The 18287-nt window shown below is 41.5% G+C and overlaps 1 protein-coding gene across 11 annotated transcripts in view; it reads left to right on the forward strand.

Annotated features, from left to right (window-relative positions):
* MAPKAPK3 (MAPK activated protein kinase 3) overlaps positions 1-18287 on the forward strand; it is a 125420-nt gene that overhangs the window by 98886 nt on the left and 8247 nt on the right. For all 11 annotated transcript variants that reach the window (XM_054837650.1, XM_054837643.1, XM_054837641.1 and 8 more), the window contains 6 exons: positions 10192-10331; positions 11182-11246; positions 13384-13463; positions 15043-15169; positions 16678-16753; positions 16933-17057. In XM_054837650.1, the coding sequence (XP_054693625.1) occupies positions 10192-10331; positions 11182-11246; positions 13384-13463; positions 15043-15169; positions 16678-16753; positions 16933-17057 (613 nt within the window). The remainder of the gene's footprint in view (positions 1-10191; positions 10332-11181; positions 11247-13383; positions 13464-15042; positions 15170-16677; positions 16754-16932; positions 17058-18287) is intronic.

An 18287-nucleotide genomic window follows, 5' to 3' on the forward strand; every position in this document is an offset into this window, starting at 1 on the left:
ATAACTGAACAGGTTTGCATGAAGAAGGGGAGCTGTGGCTCAGGATGGTTTTTGATTAGAAGGATGCGGCATTTATGTGGTGAGGAGATCTTCCTTAAAGGCATCTTGCATGGTGTTTCTTGAAGGTTTCTGAAAGGACCTGGGAAGGACTGTTAGACTGTGTACGAACTGGCAGCTCCCAGTTGTGTTCTCGAAGTGTGTGTTTTCCAATGTCCTGGATATTAAAGAGCACTTAATCAAGTAGTGAGTGCTGTAAGGCATTAGCTGCTCCAGGAGTGTGCTGTGGGGTTTGGGAGCAAAGTAATGTTTTTGATTGCTGGATTCTGATGCTGTTCTGGCAAAGCAGAGCTGTAACCCTGGGTGGGTAAGCTAGTGCACTGAGCAAAATGAATCAATGAGAATTGCAACATAAATAACAGTTTTACTGCACTGTCACTTGCTTATGTTGACTCCATCTGTTGAATTCCCCCTTCCCCCAGTTTATTTCTTTTCTTTCCTTTCCTATGTAATAGTTTACTTGGCTTTAGAATATATATTCAGACAAAATAAGCACAAGAAGTCTTGGGAGAGCAATTTACTTTTCTCTTTCCCTTAATGGCTTGCTTTGCATTTCTAGCCTCTGCTGAATGCCGTGTAGTTTTGTTTCCATTCCCAGTCCCACCATTTTCTGTCATACCTTTGCTGTAGACGGTAAGCAGTTCCAGGGATATTCATACTTGATGGACCTTTAAACCATCAACCACTGAGCTATCTGCTGAGTTGTGACTTAGAGATACAGATCTTTGCAAATGCTAACAGCAGAGCTTGCACAAACATGAGTGTGAAAACATATATAGCAGTGATTTGAAGCACTAGAGAAATCTTACAGATGTCCTTGCTGAGGGTTTTAGGGCTTTGTTTTATTTTTGAAGATAAGTCAAGTTCCCACTGGTGACAGTTTTCAGGAGTGAGTGTTCGATGTTACACTGGCCAGAGTCACTCCAGTTAGATTCCCAAGAACTGGGTGAAATCTCAGTATCTCTTCTATGAGAGACGTGAGGTGCAGTTGCTGTCAGTGCTACTCATGTCTAGGATTTAGCAAATCTCCCCTTAAGGTAATGCATAAAAGAAGTAGATGAGCCCTGTGGAATGCGAGAGGGAAGATTTGAGAGTTCTTTGTTTATTTCTGGGTTCTTGTGTTTGGATGATTTAGGAATACTTGAGGTGGTACAACAGAAGAGACAGGCATTGCTTGACCTGGTAGGTTATGTGTCAGAAAGCACAAATGAGGGTGTAGAGAAAGGGAATGTAAAAGAAGAGGAAGAACAGCAATATATAAGAAAGAACTGGCCTGGGGTGGCATATTGCCAAGCTTTGCATGCATGGATGACAATCTTAAATTCATGTGGAAGGGGAGGGGAAGTCAGCTAAAAGGCAGTTTAGGTGTGCAGGCAGTGGTATGGGGGGATGGTATCTTCATTCTGAATTCTGATGCCAAATGGTGGGGCCATAGGGGAGAACATAGCTGCAGTTGCAGGGGTTAGCTCATTAAAGTATTAACTGTCAAAAAGTGGGGCTGGGGTACAGAGCAGAGTGAAAAGAGAGATGCATGTAAAGTGCCTACAGCATGAATCCAGCACGCACCCTGAAGCGCCTCTGTATACTGGGGAAAAATGTCAGATCCTTCCTGGGAGTTCTTGAGTGATTTAATCTTCATGACTGTAGTCACACATGCAAGAAATACAGAGAAAGGCTGGGGAGCAGCACGGGTTCCTTTTGGAGCTACTGTTAGCTGTGGTTAATGAGATTAAATGTGGTGCTAATTTTTGCTTCTACCTTGTTCCGTATTATCACTTCTGTGTTAATTTTGATACCGCTTATTAGCATGAAGACTGGGAAAGGGAACCTCAGACTTAGATCTTCTCAATATTTCTTTTTTCTGGCCTGTGCCTTCTGCCACATCCTGCTCCAACAAAGGTGTGCCATGCCTCGCTAATCTTGGTGTCATCGTCTTGCTGTCCCACACAGTTATGCAGGTGGGTTTCATGGTGGTTAGCACTGAAATGAGCATTAAACACTCCAAATAACATCTGTGATGTTTGCTTTTTCCCCTTCTTCCTGTGGGAAATGTGTGTGGAGTGCAATGGTTATTACTACTTGAGTAATTAGGTATGTTGTTTGGGGGTTTTGTGTGTTTTGTGGGGTTTTTTTTAAAGAAAAACAAAAGTGTAAGACTATATATATATAACAAAAATGTCATATTATTGGGAGAGGGAATGTTAGAGGTGGTTAAAATGGAATTTAGCAACTGTGGCTGTCAATACTGGGAAGCATATGAGAGGGTCACACCCTGGCAGACACACCTTCCATCCCATTTCATGACCATGAAGAGCGCTAATACGGTTTTTGCAGGTATTGCTGCATGACAGTCATTGCACAGGAGAAAGGCAAAGGTAAGGAAATAAAACTGACACTTAAAAAACCAAATGGGCAAGTTTTTTGTGATGGCCATAGTTCTTGTGGAAATCTGTGTCTCAGCCTCAGATTGGCCCCTATGACAGCTCTGACTCCTGTACAGGCAAGATGTATCCTCCCTGTGGGAAATTTCACTATGGTTGGGTAGCAAAACTGTTGGCCATAGCATGTCTCAAAGTTTTAAGTGATCTTTTATGTGCTTTGATTCAAGCATATAAAGGTGTTAGACATGTAGAAGATCAAGACTGTAGTCTTGAATTTGTTTTTTACCTGTAGCTAAAGTCAAAGCAGAGGAAAAGTTTGATGGGCTTATGATCTGAGGAAGTGCCACGGCATTTTGTACTGCTGGAATTTTCTTAAACAGCAAAGTTTCACAAGCAAGCTCTATTACTTTTGATCAGCCAAGGATTGAAATACATGAATTACTGCAGCCAGGTCATCTGAGTCCTTGTTATCAGAATTTATGAACTCATAGCTGGCAAGAGGGAGGTTTTTGTGGAGGGCATTTTTCTCTTTTTTTCTTTTCCACTTCAAAGGCAAACATCATATCAGATATTAGAGTGAAACTGTAAAGTAAAAAGTGTTGTGATTTTCAGCTGGGATTTTAGATTTCCTTTTCCTCAACTCAGAAATTTAGGAGGAGTAAAAAATACCGGTAGAGCTACAGATTATTCTATTTTAATCACAATCCCAATTTATTGTAGGTATGCATGCCATATGAGGTTTTGGAAAATTTGGCATTATGATAGTAACCTGAGTATGCTATAGGCAGAGCAATGTCGGCATGTCAGACTGAACATGCTGCATTTTAGGTGCCACAGCTGCTGGGTGTCCTGTGCTGTGTGCGTGCGGGCACTACAGTCAGAATCCTGCTCTGAGGAAGGTGACAATGGTTTTGGTGGTGAAGAGCATCTCAGCACAGAGCAAAACCGTATCAAGGTCCTACGGACCAAAGATCAGACATCAAAAGAGTGTGAATACAAATCCTGTGGCTTACCTATTTGTCCTGTGTTCCTGCCTATCCCTGGAGAAAGAGGAGGTTTTAAAACACAGAGTGGAAAGACCTCTAGAGCACTTCCCAATTTTGTTTCATCTCGGACAGTCATAAGATGTATATTAAGGAATCAAGGAAGGAAAGGATGTTTTGTAGCATGTCTGGGTTTTGGAAAGGGCTTTGCAGCAGGTCTCCCCAGATGCTTAATATTGACCGCAGGTATTGAATGCAGTTGTCAGTGCTGGCTAAACGGCAGCATTTTGTGGTAGAAATTGTCATAAGGAGAAGGTAGAGAGGGGACCTGATTTCTAGGCCTTCTTGTATAAACAAGTTTGAGGATGTTCTTGTCTGGTAACAGCACGTTAGTAGCTGTTGGTGATTTATTTTTCTTTTAAAATACAATTCCAACATTTTGAATAAAATAGAAGCTGCATGTAGATCGTTTGTAGCCTGTCATAACTGAGAATAACTAGAATCTTAAGATGCCAGTAAGAATTATTTTTCCATCCACACAGCAAAGCAAGCACAGTATTAAAATGCAAAATAATCTTATGGATGTAGCAAAATGCATAGCGTGCTTTTAATTTAAATCTATATATACCCCATAGTATTGAAGTCGCATACTTTTGGCACTGCAGTTCAAATAGTTTCATGTAATATTATCAGAGTATTTATCAGGACAGTAGCTTTTCTTCATGGGCATTTTTTGCTCATTTTTGTGCCTGCCTTTTAAGCTAACCTCGCGTGTGCGAGGCGATACCTTTGAAATGTATACTGGCCCACGGCTTTGCCATTTCAGTTGTATTTGCCATATCTCCACTAACATTTATGAACGAAGACAGTTGACCTTTGCAGAGTGAATGGCTAGATGCATGTGTAATTAGAGAATTAATAGTGGTATGTCTCATTTATTTACCTCAGGTTGTGGAGTCATACTGAGTGCCTGGTGGTGATTTGAATACTGGTACAATAAATAAAATTCAGAATCACACCAAAGTTATTTTTGAATTGATTCACTGCAGGAGCGAGGCTTGGAGCAAAATAGTATTTATGTGGTGTGCGCTCTCTGCGGATGGAGAAGCAGGAGTGCTCGGAGAGCTAAATACTTCAGCTGTACATCTAGTGCACAAACTCTTACAAAAGAGCACCTCTCTCTGTTAACCTGTTCTTTTTATCTCGTCCATTCTACTCTTTCCCTATGTTTTCCCCTTAAAACGTTTGCTTAAGAAATTTGAAGCTTTGTGTGTCAGCAGGAAATTGGTTTCCGAATGTGACTCTGACACCACATGCAAGCAGTCCTCTCTGAGTCTTCTTCATTCTCACTAATGCTGGCAAGATACCAAAGATCTGTTGTAGCTTTTGCCATTTCAAAGGATAAGCTGCGTAGAGATTGGAAAAATCTGGAGAGAAGAGGTGGATAGAGAAGGGTCCCTCAGTGCGGACAGCAAAACCCTGATACTCAGTAGGTTGAGCGAAAGGATTAGATATCACAGGCAGGAGCGTTGCAAAATCGTGCTACTTGGTTGTGCTCTGTTATTAACTTGGAGAAGCCCACCTCTGGTACTGGCTGTCCACCTGAGCACTGATGGAGATGCCAGTTAATGCCAACTGTGGTAGCAGCTTGGACAGCTCTACAGGAATCGGGATGACAGTTTGTTTCAATGAAGTCTCCAAGCAGATTTAATTTCTAATAGCCTAAGCTGGATTTGAAATAGAAGCTGAAAAGTGAAAGATTTAGTGATGACCCACTACCTGCACCTACCCTGGTTTTATCCCTTGTCTATAGAATGATGCTTCAGTACTAAATAATTTGAGCAGAAATGTGTTCTATTTTTTATTTTAAGAAAAAATTCAGTGCTTTCTTTGAGATTTGTATGTGTGGATTTCCCTGCTTGCTGGGCTGCCATTGCAAAAAGACACATGCTTCTTGCTGCAGCTTGACTGACTGGCAGTGCTGATGCGTGAAGAAAACCTTGATAATTTCAATTCCTTTAGCGTTCTAACACAAAGGATGGCTTTATCCCGTATGAAGAGATCTGGAAACAGATAAAGATTGTTAACATTGAATTAATAGATGTAGTGCAAATAATCAGGATGTGATAAGACAAAATGTCCAAAGCCATAGTGATAGCTCTTTATTCTTCTTTTTTTTCTCCTCCTCTTCTGTTTGTAGCATACGGGAGAAAGGAGATGAAAGAAACATTATCCAAACCTCCTTTTGCCATCAACCTCTCTTGAATAAAGAATGACTGGAAGAGCTGCTCTGCAGCAAATGGTGTTAGTTTCTGTGCATCAGCGTGAATTTAGATTCTAAGGCTTATTTGTATGATTTAGCATTTTTGTAACAGCTACGTGCAAAGAGGAAAGAAAGCAAAAGACGTTAGACATTTGCCCCCTTATGCCTGAGCAGAGACTTTGGTTTTTTTCCCAGCTAGAAAAATCAAGCTGTATTTAAGTGCTTATATATCAGTATTATGTGTTGAGGACCCCTAGGACTGAAAGTTTCTGCTGGTCCCATTTCTGTTTTAGTAATGGGAAGCCCTCCTGCAAGGAAAATAGCATAGAGATTATAAAAGTGATTGTCTATTGAGGGAGAGTTCAGTTTCTGGAATTGGTGCAAGTAAGTAAAAGATGCTTGCAGTGTCAGATGCTGCTTTAACATGGCATGTGCAGTAGATGAGAACTGAGTCTGTAACAGGTCTAATCCAAGCACCACAGCCGTTGGAACTAGGAGGAATTGCTGAAGTTTAAGATAAATAAAAAAATATATGTGGGGGTGTTAATCCCCTATGTAGCAGGTGTAATAGTAATCTGTGTAATCTGCTAGTGCATATTAAAGAGAAAGTCACAATGAAGTCATTGCATCCTGTCCTCAGCCTGTTTCATACCTGTGCCCATGGAATCTTCTCTCTCTGTTGTTACAATTTCAGAGTCCAGAAAATCACTTGCTGCTCCCCGGAGTCCTTAGAAGGCTATTTCCTGTATAGATCAGACCATTAAGGTATGAGGGTTCCTGCTATCCTTCCTTGCTCACACAACACTGAATCGATGGAAAAGCAATTAGAAGATACTGTGTCACTTTTTCGTCTCCTTTTTTTTTTTTCTATCAAGAAATTCTGCACAGGAAGAAATTTCACAAAGCTGGCCTTCCAAGCTGCAGTTCAGAATTTGTTTGGCAGGTACTTGCTAACCTGAGTTAGGCCATTACTGCAGAACTGAAAGAGTTCAGGCCTCCCTCCACTGCCCAGGCCCTGAATTAGCAGGGTGTCCTGAAGTGTCTGCTGGCATCTCCCCCGTTGTTCCTCAGACATAGGCTGAGCACATGCCATGGTGCAGCTCTCTTCCCTCTCCAGCTTTTTCAGGTATCAAGAAGAGCTGTGTGAATCACTAGGGGTTAGGGCTCTAGAGCTCTTGTACTTTCTTGCCTTCCATCACCTCTGTTTTTGCTGATGTCCCTGTGAATAACTGTTAAGAATTCCTTCATCTGCTTCTTTTAGGCAGTGGTTTGGTAATGCTGAGCTCCAGGAAAAATACAGTTTTCTACTGTGCAGCTCCTGTTCCAAACCATGTTGCCTGACCACACGCATGGATATCCCCTCGCCGTTATGCAAAGGCTGCTGTGTATTGTACATTGCATCACTGATGTGGCTTCAAGTAAAATTGGGAGTTGGGGCATGTTTCTTGGGTTTGTCTTGTTTTGAAGTTAGGTTGGTTCATGATCCTGCCCACAGCCCATCGTGACGAGCTGTGACTCAGCTGAACTGTGTGGGAATTCTAGTAGGGTGACTGAGGGCTCCTTGAGCTGATACTGTTCGACAGAACTGCTTTTTCCTCAAACCAGCGTGAACAGCAGTGCTGGAAAGCTTGCCTGAAACTCTGGGTTTGTTCACTACTACCTCTGCACTTTTGTAGAATGTCAGAGGAACCTGGTCATAGTCTTACCAAAGCTATTGCAGCAGTAGAATGCAGTCTCTTTTCAGGCAGAATGTCCATTTACGTCTTTTGCAAGTTTGTTAAATTTAACCATATGGCTAGAATTTCAGTCTGTGTTTCTAAATCATCACCTAAATTTTGTAGAAATTGGTGCTTTCAACCCTGAGTGGCTTTCATTTTACAGGTGTCTGCATTTCTAAGATGTCTTAAAAGGTATAGTTATGGCTTCCAGTTTTAGACATAAGGAAAAGATTTAATTTATTTTTAAGGCTCAGAAGGAGAAATCCAAAGGTTAACAGTTGGTTGATATATCAGATGTCTCTTGGTATGTGTATCTGCTCTTTATTTTTGCATTTCCTATTCTCTGCTTCTCCAGGTGTCATCTTGACATGAGTACATTCAAGCTTGGCACTAAGGAGTATATGAAACTTGCTTGTCGGGGTGGAGAAAAGAAACTGCAGCATCCTTGTGTGTGTCAAAATGCCTTGGAAAAGCTCTTTAGAGAGTGAGAATTCAATTCTGTGAAACAATTTTCATAAGCACTTGGTACAAACATAAAAACAACTCTCTGCACACTGTGCAAGCACAAGATACACAGATTATAGTGCAGTTAACATTAGTAAAGAGAATGGTTATGTTTAATTAGTAGCACATGATAGCCGAGAAGGTTTTTGAAGCGTCCTGCTCTGAAGTGGCATTAATCCAGTAATATCCAAGCAGTAAACCCTGTAAGGCTTTTCTGAAGGCCCTGGTTAGTCCTGAGGGTGTTTGGGCTTTATTCTTGCACACGTAGTTTAATGAACCTTTAAAGAGACCTCTAGGCAACAGCCCAAACTCAGAAGGGTAGAGGGGAAAATGCTGATAGACAGTCCTACTGAGCTAGAACACAGTGGCTGTGAAGGAAAAGCTGCTGAATGGGCTGATGGCTGAAAGAAGTAAAGCTACTGCACTTGGACTCACTAATGGGCTTTTTGTCCAAATTGGAGCCATCTCTTTCTTTAGGAAGTTATTTGTGTTGGAAATCAGGCCATAGCCAGGCTGGAGCAGGAAGGAAGAGGCGGATAGTTAGTGATCTCAAAAGGGTGTGCTCTGGGTGCAGAACAACAGCTGTGGTGGAAGAAGTAGGTTGCCTGCAAGGGCATTGAACTTGGCAAGAAAGCTTCTTCAGCTCCTTGTACTGCTGAAAGTCTGGTGTCATGCTGAAGCCCTTTGGAGTGGTGCTGAGGGAGCCTGGAGGGTGCTCACAGAGGTGAAGCTCCCTGCCTGTCCAGTTAAGGAGCTAGCAGCCCTTCTGAGGCCACTCATCCCTTCCTGCATCCTCTCTGTGCTTCACAAAAGTACAAAAATGTGTACTCAGCAGAGTAGTACTTGTCACCTTTTCTTCTTCCCAGTCTGCAAAGAAGCCTCTTACCTTCTGTCCAGTGGTTCCTGAGCGCTTGTCCAGCATTTCGTAAAGTGTTACAGGCCTTTCCTGCCATGTTACTGTTTCTGCTTTGCTGAAAGGGATGTTGAAGCAGCAAAGAAGTGTAAGCTTTTTTTTTCCAGTGATGCAAATTGTCTGTACTGGAGTCAATAAAGAAACCAGAATTTGTGACTGACTTCCTGTGACCTTTAAATCACGCATTTCCCTATATTGAGGGATGCCTGTTGACACCATTTGTGCCTTAGCTTGGCAGTTGGATGGAAAAGCAATCTCATTTTGCTGGGCTGATTCATAGGTCCCTAATGACAGGTTACATGTTAATAATTGTTTTCAGCAATTATCATGCAGTCGTGTTTTGACTGGGATCTTATAGCAAACATGAGTGAGAAGAGCATCAGGCTAAGGCCTAATAGTGCAGCAATGGTACTTTTTGTTTGCCTGTTTGAAAACAGTTGTCCCACAGTTGTTGTAGACCTTTTCTAAGGCGAATAGATCAGAAGGGATTGTTCTTCGCTTGTTTTTTATTCTGTTTCAATGCATTTAACAATGCTTTATATAGCATCAGTTTTGTTGCTGCTCCATCATTATAATGATTATTACTATAAGGCATAATGTATCAAACTCAGATCACAGCCATATTGTGTAGGAACCGTATAAACGTGCAGTAAAGAGAGAGTTTCTGTCACAAAGTGTTAGTGGTGTCTAGAGGGACAGGGCAGAGAAGAAAAGGCATGAGTCACAATGTGCCCCTGCTGCACAAAAGCTTAGTTGCAGTCTGATACGGAGCAGTTCTTCAAATGGGAAGGGACACGTTTCTTGGGTACGAGGTTGCAGGATCAGCAAAGATGAGCTTTTATGTCCCTTCTAGAGATTAGCGCCTATAAAATAAACTGGCCTTGCATGTGACAGAGAAAGAAGGTCAAGCATCTGGATAGTCAAAGGTCCCTTTCTGACCCTGATGGAGTCAGGAATTTGTGTAGTATTTAAGCAGCACATTCAGAGTCAGTGTGAAAGGCCTCATTGTTCTAAATCTCACTGAACTTTGCACCTATAAGTTGCTTCTCCCAGCAGCTGGGGGCAAGTGGGAAGGTTATTATCCTTAGTAAACAAATATGAAAAAAATTGCTGTTTCCCATCCCAAAATCTCTCCTCACTGCCACGCAAGGTCCTTCCAGTTCCAAGGGACCAGTTGTTTCTGTATTCCTCAATGTAGGAAGTTGAACTGCCCAGAGATGGTGAAAGTCTTGTGATGGATTGGCATCTTTTGGCTGGAGAAAGTGCTAAAAGTAGCCTTTGCCACCATCTTTGGGCTCAAATGCACGTAGGTGCCAATTTAAAGCAGAATGATGCTGGCTCACTGACACTGTTCTCTCCTATTTCTTTACAGCTCCTGTATGACAACCCAAAAGCCCGTCAGGAAGTAGAATATCATTGGCGAGCATCAGGGTGTCCCCACATTGTCCATGTCCTGGATGTTTATGAGAATATACATCATGGAAAGAGATGCCTCCTCATTGTCATGGAATGGTATGGACCCGCAGCAGCCCCCCAGCAAGCATTGCCCTTTGAGGGGATGGAGGGAGTGGGAGAGTCTGTTGGGTTAGATGAGAGTTAGGCGAGCTCTCTCAGTAGCATGATTTTAGTTTGCACAGCAAACCTTTTGTTGTCTTTAGGGAACTGGTAGGGAAAAGTAGAGCTGCTCCAGCCGTCTTGTATGATGGAAGAATGAGGAACCTTAACCAGAAAATAATTTTTCCTTGACTTCATCAGTTATCCTCATTAAAGCATTGACTAATTAATACAATCTTGAAAGATATGTCTCTATAAATATGATGCACTTTGATTGTGATTGGCTTCCAACTTCAGATGTAAATCCTACGATCTGACATGACTCTTTGCTACTATTTTGACTCTTTTCCTTAACTTTTCCTATTCTCTCCTTGATCTGTAATACCACAGTTATTGTCTTCTTCACTGGGGACAAATTAATAATCCTTTGCAGTATCTTTGCTTCCTTCTTTCTTTTTTTTCTTCATCTCCAGCTTTTACATAAACCAAGATTACTGTCAGCCTCCCAGTGTCAGCATATCTGACTTCCCAGCTACATGTGTCATGTTCCTTGTGACCGGGTACATTAAACTGAAACTATCAAAACTCCTTGGTCTTGTTTTGCTTTCTGTTTATTCCATATCAGAATGGCTTTGTGCATTGATTTAAATGACTGTGATGTTTAGGAAACATTGGCATAGGAGGCCTGTAATATCTTCTGATCTGTTTCTGCCGTGGTTCTGTGCAATTATATGGATGCACAGTCAGGTGTTAATTTGATCCCTTCTGCTCATGTAAGGTGAGATTTCTTTTGTGTTCTTTGTTTCAGCATGGAGGGAGGAGAGCTGTTCAGCAGGATCCAGGAGAGAGGAGATCAGGCTTTCACTGAGAGAGGTGAAAAATCACAAGTTTAAAATTCATGTTTGTAAAAGATTGCTTCTCCCTTTCTCTCCCTTGCTTAGTTCCTTTACAGGAATTTTTATTTGATTTGATTTTTGGCTGTAATTTTTAATTTTTTTTTTTAAATTTTCCAACTCTGTATTAAACAGTTATTTTGGAAAGTTCCTGAAAATCAGGAATTACCAAAATTGGCCAAGTTCAGGCACAGTGTGGAAGGTTTATAGGAAAATTCTTCATACAAATCTGCTCAGCTTCTTCATTTCTGAACCACCGCAGCCTCTGTTACTCTAGTCCCTGGTCTCCTGCCAGACCACCTCTAACATGATCAATGCAGCTCCTACTGTGATTTCTCTTCTGGCTGTCCCTCAAGTAGCATCACTGTGCACAGCTATACTGTTAGGTGATGAATATAACAAGCAAATCACATTTGATGAAACATCTCTTATTCAAGGGTTTTAAAGTACTACTTGAAAGGAAGTGTTATTAGCCACACTGTAAACAAGCCTGCTCATCTGCAATAGGGACTAATAGGGGCCTGCTACAAGTCAGCGACAGAGCTTGCAATAGAATAGTCTTGCCATTTTTATTGTCTTTGCTATTTATTATTTGCAGAGTACCACAGGTGTGCTTGACTCTTGTTCTCCTTGCCCATTCACCACAGACAAGAGCTTGTTTCTGCTCGGAAGTAAAAATGTTAGTGTTTGGAACTAGTGTTGTGACAATACGATTAGAAGAAAAAAAATTTACACCTGAGCTTGTAAATTACTGTGACTGTTTTGCAAGGCTGGTATAGAGGCCAGGCTTTTGTTGATCCTGTGTTTCCTAGCCTGGGATGAATCCTTTAAGTGGTATGAGACTCGTGTAGGGAAAACGAGCATTTTCAGGAATTTTATTTGTTCCTCTCTAAAATACAAGATTCCGGGGGGAAGATGGTTCTGTGATCATTAGTGACTCCACTCTGCTAAAACCATGATTTTTCTACGTTGAGTACCATTGTATAACATTCTAAATACTTACTCAGAAATCATCTGGGAGTGTTAAACAAAAAACCCACCGTCATTCTTTCCTGAGATAAATGAGCCTGGTTCCACTGGGTTCCCCAGGTTCACTGGCTGTTTATATATCAGCCACAACTTCCCATTAGGAGCCAGGGTTTTTGGCCTGGGCCAAGAAGGAGGAGGTCGTGCAAGGTTTTCCCCGAAGATGATAAGTGTTTCTGCCTTCTGATTGTCCTTGCCTGAGATTGTGTAATTTCAATCTCAAGCCATGTGAAAAAGAATTCCAGGTTACAGTACCAGACTTTCTACCTTCTCTCTCACTACTGCAGCTGAGGTTTCTACCTATGCAGAAAACAGAGGCTCAGGTTGAAGTTGCTAATTCTGTTTCCCTGTCAATGGAGATGTAATATAGTGCTCACTTGGTACAATGGGAATGTCACTCCTCCCCGCTCTGAAACCTCTCCCTGTGTAACTGAACTCTTTCAGCCTTCATGAATACTCCTGTTGCAAGGCAGCTCACCAACCACTAGAATTTCCCACTGGGGTTATATTAAATTTTAGAAACATATTATTTCAAAGGTGGCAGTTTGGGCTTTGCAGAATAGAACTGTTGATTTTTTTCTCCTGAGGAAAAACTTTTAGAGACAGTGAGGAATGAATATGTGATCTATCCTAAAATTACTGTATTGTTATGTTGCTCTAGTTTTGGAAAATCTGTTAGATCCTCTTGTTACCCTGAACTAGAAGCTGAAAGTAAAACTTCTGTCTTGGACAGCCAAGGACATGTCCTGGCCCTTTCTCCACAGTCTTGCATATTGCTTGTGTACCTGCTCTGCTCTCGTTGCTTTTCTGGTGAGCAAATTAAAGCACAAATTTACAAGCTCATGAAAACCAGGAATCTCAACCGTTCAGTTCAGTGCCTGCTCAGGAGGAGGGCTGAGCAGCCAGGGAACTGGGGGCTATGGCTGCCTGCAAAACCAAAACACAGCTGTTAGGGCTAATTTTAGGTTTTCTAGTCTTGATGCTAGCCCTGTATTCCAGCAAGCTGTTTGTAAGTCATAAGCATTCCCAAGCATGTCCTTGAGTTACAGTTGGAATGTTAATGTGACCTTTCTCTAAAATTGTATTTATAGAGGCCTCTGAGATAATGAGAGACATCGGAACAGCCATCCAGTATCTGCATTCAATGAACATTGCCCATAGAGACGTCAAGGTGAGGCCTGAAGGTGTGTGGGCAGGGAGAAAAGAGCGTAAGGCAGATAAATGGGCAATGGTGGTTTAAATAGAACTAGGAGTACCATCAGATGGTCAAAAGTGTTCCTGTTCCTCTGTCAGTGTGAGGAGGGACCTGCTCACAACTAGTTTGCAACTAGTCAAAGGTCAGAATATTCATGTGTGCTAATGCCTTCCAGTTGTTTAAGGCATGCAGAAGAATCTGGTGATAGTCAGATGGTTAATCAAAGAGGTACTACCAACTTGGAATCCAGTTAATTAACAAGAAAATAACACTGCCTGAAGGAAATTTATACTAGCTGCTATACCTCTATGTACAGTCTTTGCCAGTTATTAGTTGTTTTCACAATCATACTTGCCTAAAACAAGGACGAAAAACCCACCTCAACATAAACAAACAAAACCCCCAAACAAACACCAAACCTTCCTTCAGAAGCAGGAGAAACTGCATATATGGGAGGAATAATACCAATTCCATGCATCCAACCCACTTGAATAGTATATGTAAATATTTGGGAAAATGGGAAGATCTCAATTACTATCATGTGGAACAATCTATTTACTAGCTAAAGTTTGTACCCAGACCTTGTAGTAGAGATTTGACAGGGTTTGTAGTACTCTAGTTTGTTTTCATTCTGCAAAGTGCACAGCATAAGCAAAGACAAGATAGCTGCACCATGGCATTTCTAGCACAGCAATGCAGCGATGTGATGGAATGTACTGAAGAGCAGGTCATGTAAGGATGGACTGAAGCATCTGATTGATTCCACAGCTTTGAGTTTGTGAACTAGAAGTCACTTGGTGTCACTGAGGAGTATGTTTGAGCATTCTTCAGAATGACTTAACATTGAAAAATCTATTCACTTTTGCGGAGCTATGTGCCAGCACAGAAACTGAAGTGCTTAGCCCACCACACCCCCTACACACACTCAGTGAACTAACGCAGAAATAGTTCAAATTAATAGATCCGAAATCCTATTTTCTTTCAAGCCCTTCCTTCTTCTGTATGTCCCCAAACACTAGGATGAGAGAGGGCATAGCTTCTTTATGACTGAGAAACTGGAAAACAAGTTCAAGCAATTGCAGATTCTGGAGATATGCCGCTCTCCCTGTTCTTGTGCACAAGAGCTTGTATTTCCCTCTGTGCCACTTCTGGTTTTGGAGAGCTTTTATGGAGTGTGGAGCAAGAATTAATTCAGGTTTCAGGAGGCAGGAGGGGGAAAGCAGGAAGGGGACTGTGTCTGTATCAGTTAATTCTGATGGAGTTATGTCAGTTGCTCATAGAGAGTTTGGCTGATGACTTGTCTTCCACTTCAGCTACTTGAGTCTTGTGATTTGCTCTCCTAAATACCATGTTGAGAAGGATGTTGATCCTTAGTCTGAGCAAAAATGCCATATGTTGGGAGGGAACTTTCGGCATGGTACGGTGGGGATGTGAGAGAAGTAAGAAGGCTCAGATGCTGGTGGTGATCCAGGCAAGTGGGAATGGTTTGATCTTTCAGCTCATTAGAGACATCTTTTCATTGTCCAGTTTATCCTTTCTTTTGGTGGCCTTTCAGCCTGAAAACTTGCTTTACACGTCTAAAGAGAAGGATACTGTACTCAAACTGACAGACTTCGGCTTTGCCAAAGAAACCACTGTACAAAATGCGCTGCAGACCCCCTGTTACACTCCTTATTATGTGGGTGAGTTATCCAAGATGCATTTCTTTTGTGTAACAGTCTGTCATCCCTCCCCTTATAGTAGGCCTGTGGACTGTAGGAATGGATGGGAAATCTTATTGTGGGTGTAATGCAAAGAGTTAGCCTGCAGAATTTATAGCGGCATCCAACCCAAACCTAGTCTGGTTCCAGTACAGTTCAGTGCTCCTGCTTTCTTCCTTGGTTGCAGAGGAAACAGCCTTAACAGGGGATGCAAATGAGGATCAAGGAGAAAGAACATGTTGCTTCTGATTACACTTGAAGTAATCCTGATGTTTCCTCTGAATGATGCAATAAAAGCCATCATTTGAACTCGGCTTCGTGATTATTTGGGTGTTTCCTTGCATAACTTCCCTTAGCTTAACTGATGTAATAAAAGAGACCAGGGAGAGTATTCCCTCAGGTGTAAAGCTTCTTAAAGCTGGCAAATGGAGGAATTAGTAATAAAAGACCAAAGTGACTTAATCACAGCTGAATTTTTGCCTGCTTTTTGTCCAAAGACAGAGCACTGTGTAATGAATGCCACAGTAGACTGTCCTTTATGCATTCGTGTTAGAGTACGTCCGTCTTGGTCTTTGAGCTAACAGTCATTCACCATATGGTATGACTGAGGCAGTCTGCACTTGGAATTTCTTTGGAGGAAAAAGTGCGTATTATTTTTGAAGAACTAGTTCTACAGTGTAAGTTTTTATAGGTTTTGGGGTTTTTTTTTGTATTGAAAGATACTGATATTCATTATTAGCAGAGAATTGCGATAGCAATTTTTTTTCTGATGCTTTCTTCTATATTTTTGTAAGCTGGGATTAGGGATAAAATGCTAAGAAAATTAGGCATATATGGTTTTATGCCTTTATATTTGTATACAAACAAGCTGACATTTCCCTTCTCAACACCTTTTATAAACTAGCATGATTGCTCATATGTTTAGAGAATCATTTTCCTTACAAAATCAAGCTCCCTGCCAGTTCACCTGCCCCAGGGGGGAAAAAAAAAATCCCCTCTAAATGTATGTCTCTATAATTTTGTTACTTAGTGAAAAAATATAATGCTCTGCAGGCTGAAGAAAAATACATTGCTCTGTAGTTGCTGGAGCTAAACTCACTCTACCAGGTACCGTTCAAAAAGTTATCACAGCTCAAGTAGGTCCTTTCTGTTCTGATTTTGGGAACATATGCTCCTGCCTCTTTCAGTGCAGTGTCTCCCTGTACACATTTAGCTATAGCTCCTTCTGCTTTTCTGTATTCTTAGTACTCTCTTGAGCAGAGACACTAAGGTGAAAAGTAGGGCATTTTGCCAGCTCCATTCCTCCTTTCTAAAGCTACGTTAGATGTGTTCAGGAACTTGTCAATAGAAAATACTACCCAGTTCCTGCAGTGAGCTGCATTTTTTTAAATGCCTCCAATATTTGTTGAAGTGTGCTGTTACTTATAAGGTAATGGAGATGAAAGGAAATATCTGGTACTCTGTTAATTTCTGGTTTTAATCTTCTTCAGCCCCAGAAGTCCTTGGTCCTGAGAAATATGACAAATCATGTGACATGTGGTCATTGGGTGTCATCACATATATTCTGTAAGTATTTGGAAAGAGGCTTGATGAGCAGAAGAAGGACACATCTTGTTAAATCTGTACTTCCAAGTAATTAGTCACTGGGATTATGCAACCTGCAGAAGAATATAAGCTTGTATGGGACTTTTTAAGAGATGAAATGACTTTCCTACTTGTAAGAGTTCTTTTGTCCACTCTTACAGCCTGTGTGGGTTCCCTCCATTCTACTCAAACACTGGTCAAGCCATTTCGCCAGGGATGAAGAGAAGAATTCGGATGGGGCAGTATGGGTTTCCCAATCCAGAGTGGGCTGAAGTATCAGAGGAAGGTAACAATGCTCACTGCTACTGATGACTATGTGCATGGTGTTGTGCAGTGGTGCAGTGCTTACAAGAGACTATTTCTAAAAGCCTGTCTTAGGGGGGTTTTTTTCCCCCCTGTTTTGTAGGATTTAAATTAATTTTTTGTAAGGTGATACAGAAAACAACTGGGAACTCGGACATTACCCAGCAACCTAAGTACTACAGAAAGTAAATGACTACTGAAAACTTTCTTTAAAATTCCAGCTAGTGCTAGTGAATGCCGAGATTAAACCCTCTGGAAACAAAAGTCTTTAATCCTGAGAAAGCAGACTGCCAGGGCAGCTGCAATGCAAGCTGAGTTGGAAGACAGGGAAAGTCTGTCTTAAGAACTCATTCAGTCTTTGCCTTCCTTGGTGATAGAGCCAGCAAGGATGGCAGCTTTTCATGCTAGCTTTTTGCGATGTGGGAACTTGCCAGCCACCACTTAAATCAAGGTCAACAATTTTTTTTTAGTAAGTCACTGACCAAAAGCTGCTGCTGTTCAGCTGTGACCTGGATGGGCTCAACCCAGTGTACTGAAAGTGGATGGTTTTGATTCCCTCTTATTCTGACACTCTCATAAGGTGGAAGTCTCACCTGCCCATTGCATTAGAGAGAAGGGTCAGCAACCTCTGGGCACATCTTTTTTTTTTCCTAACAAACCCTTTGTATTGCTGTTACTAGCATCCTGTTATCATCTGCTGTTAAGCAATAACAAATCATCATTGGATAATACTGTGATCTGTGGTGTTTTAACCCCTCATTTGATCTCATGGCTGCATGTGCAGCGTAGACTGCTGAACATTAATAAGGAAGATGTTTTACTTATGGGTTTCTGGCTTAATATTTTGTCTGCTTTGGGTCTTGTTCATATTACAGCAGGTATTAAAATGCTAGGGGAGCTTGGTGAGAGAACACGCACTTGGAAAATTTGTAGGGTTTCTGTGTGCTTGCCTGAATGAAGACAGATGCCCTCTGCCTTTGAACCTGTTAAGATCAGCTAATTTATGTATTCTTTTAGGCTGATTAGGCACCTTCAGCAGACTGCTGCTTTTTGCCCTCCTTTGTCCTGTTCTTGTCATGGTTTTCTTTATCTAATCATTCCGTCATTGCATCACCTATGGAGGCTTCCTCTAAATTCCCCTCCAGCTTCCTATAATCATCTTAACAAGCTCTGTTTGTGATCTCCTCCTTTTGTTTCCTTGTACAGTGTAAGT

This window comes from Grus americana, chromosome 11 (genome assembly GCF_028858705.1).
Source record: "Grus americana isolate bGruAme1 chromosome 11, bGruAme1.mat, whole genome shotgun sequence".
NCBI classification, from domain to species: domain Eukaryota; kingdom Metazoa; phylum Chordata; class Aves; order Gruiformes; family Gruidae; genus Grus; species Grus americana.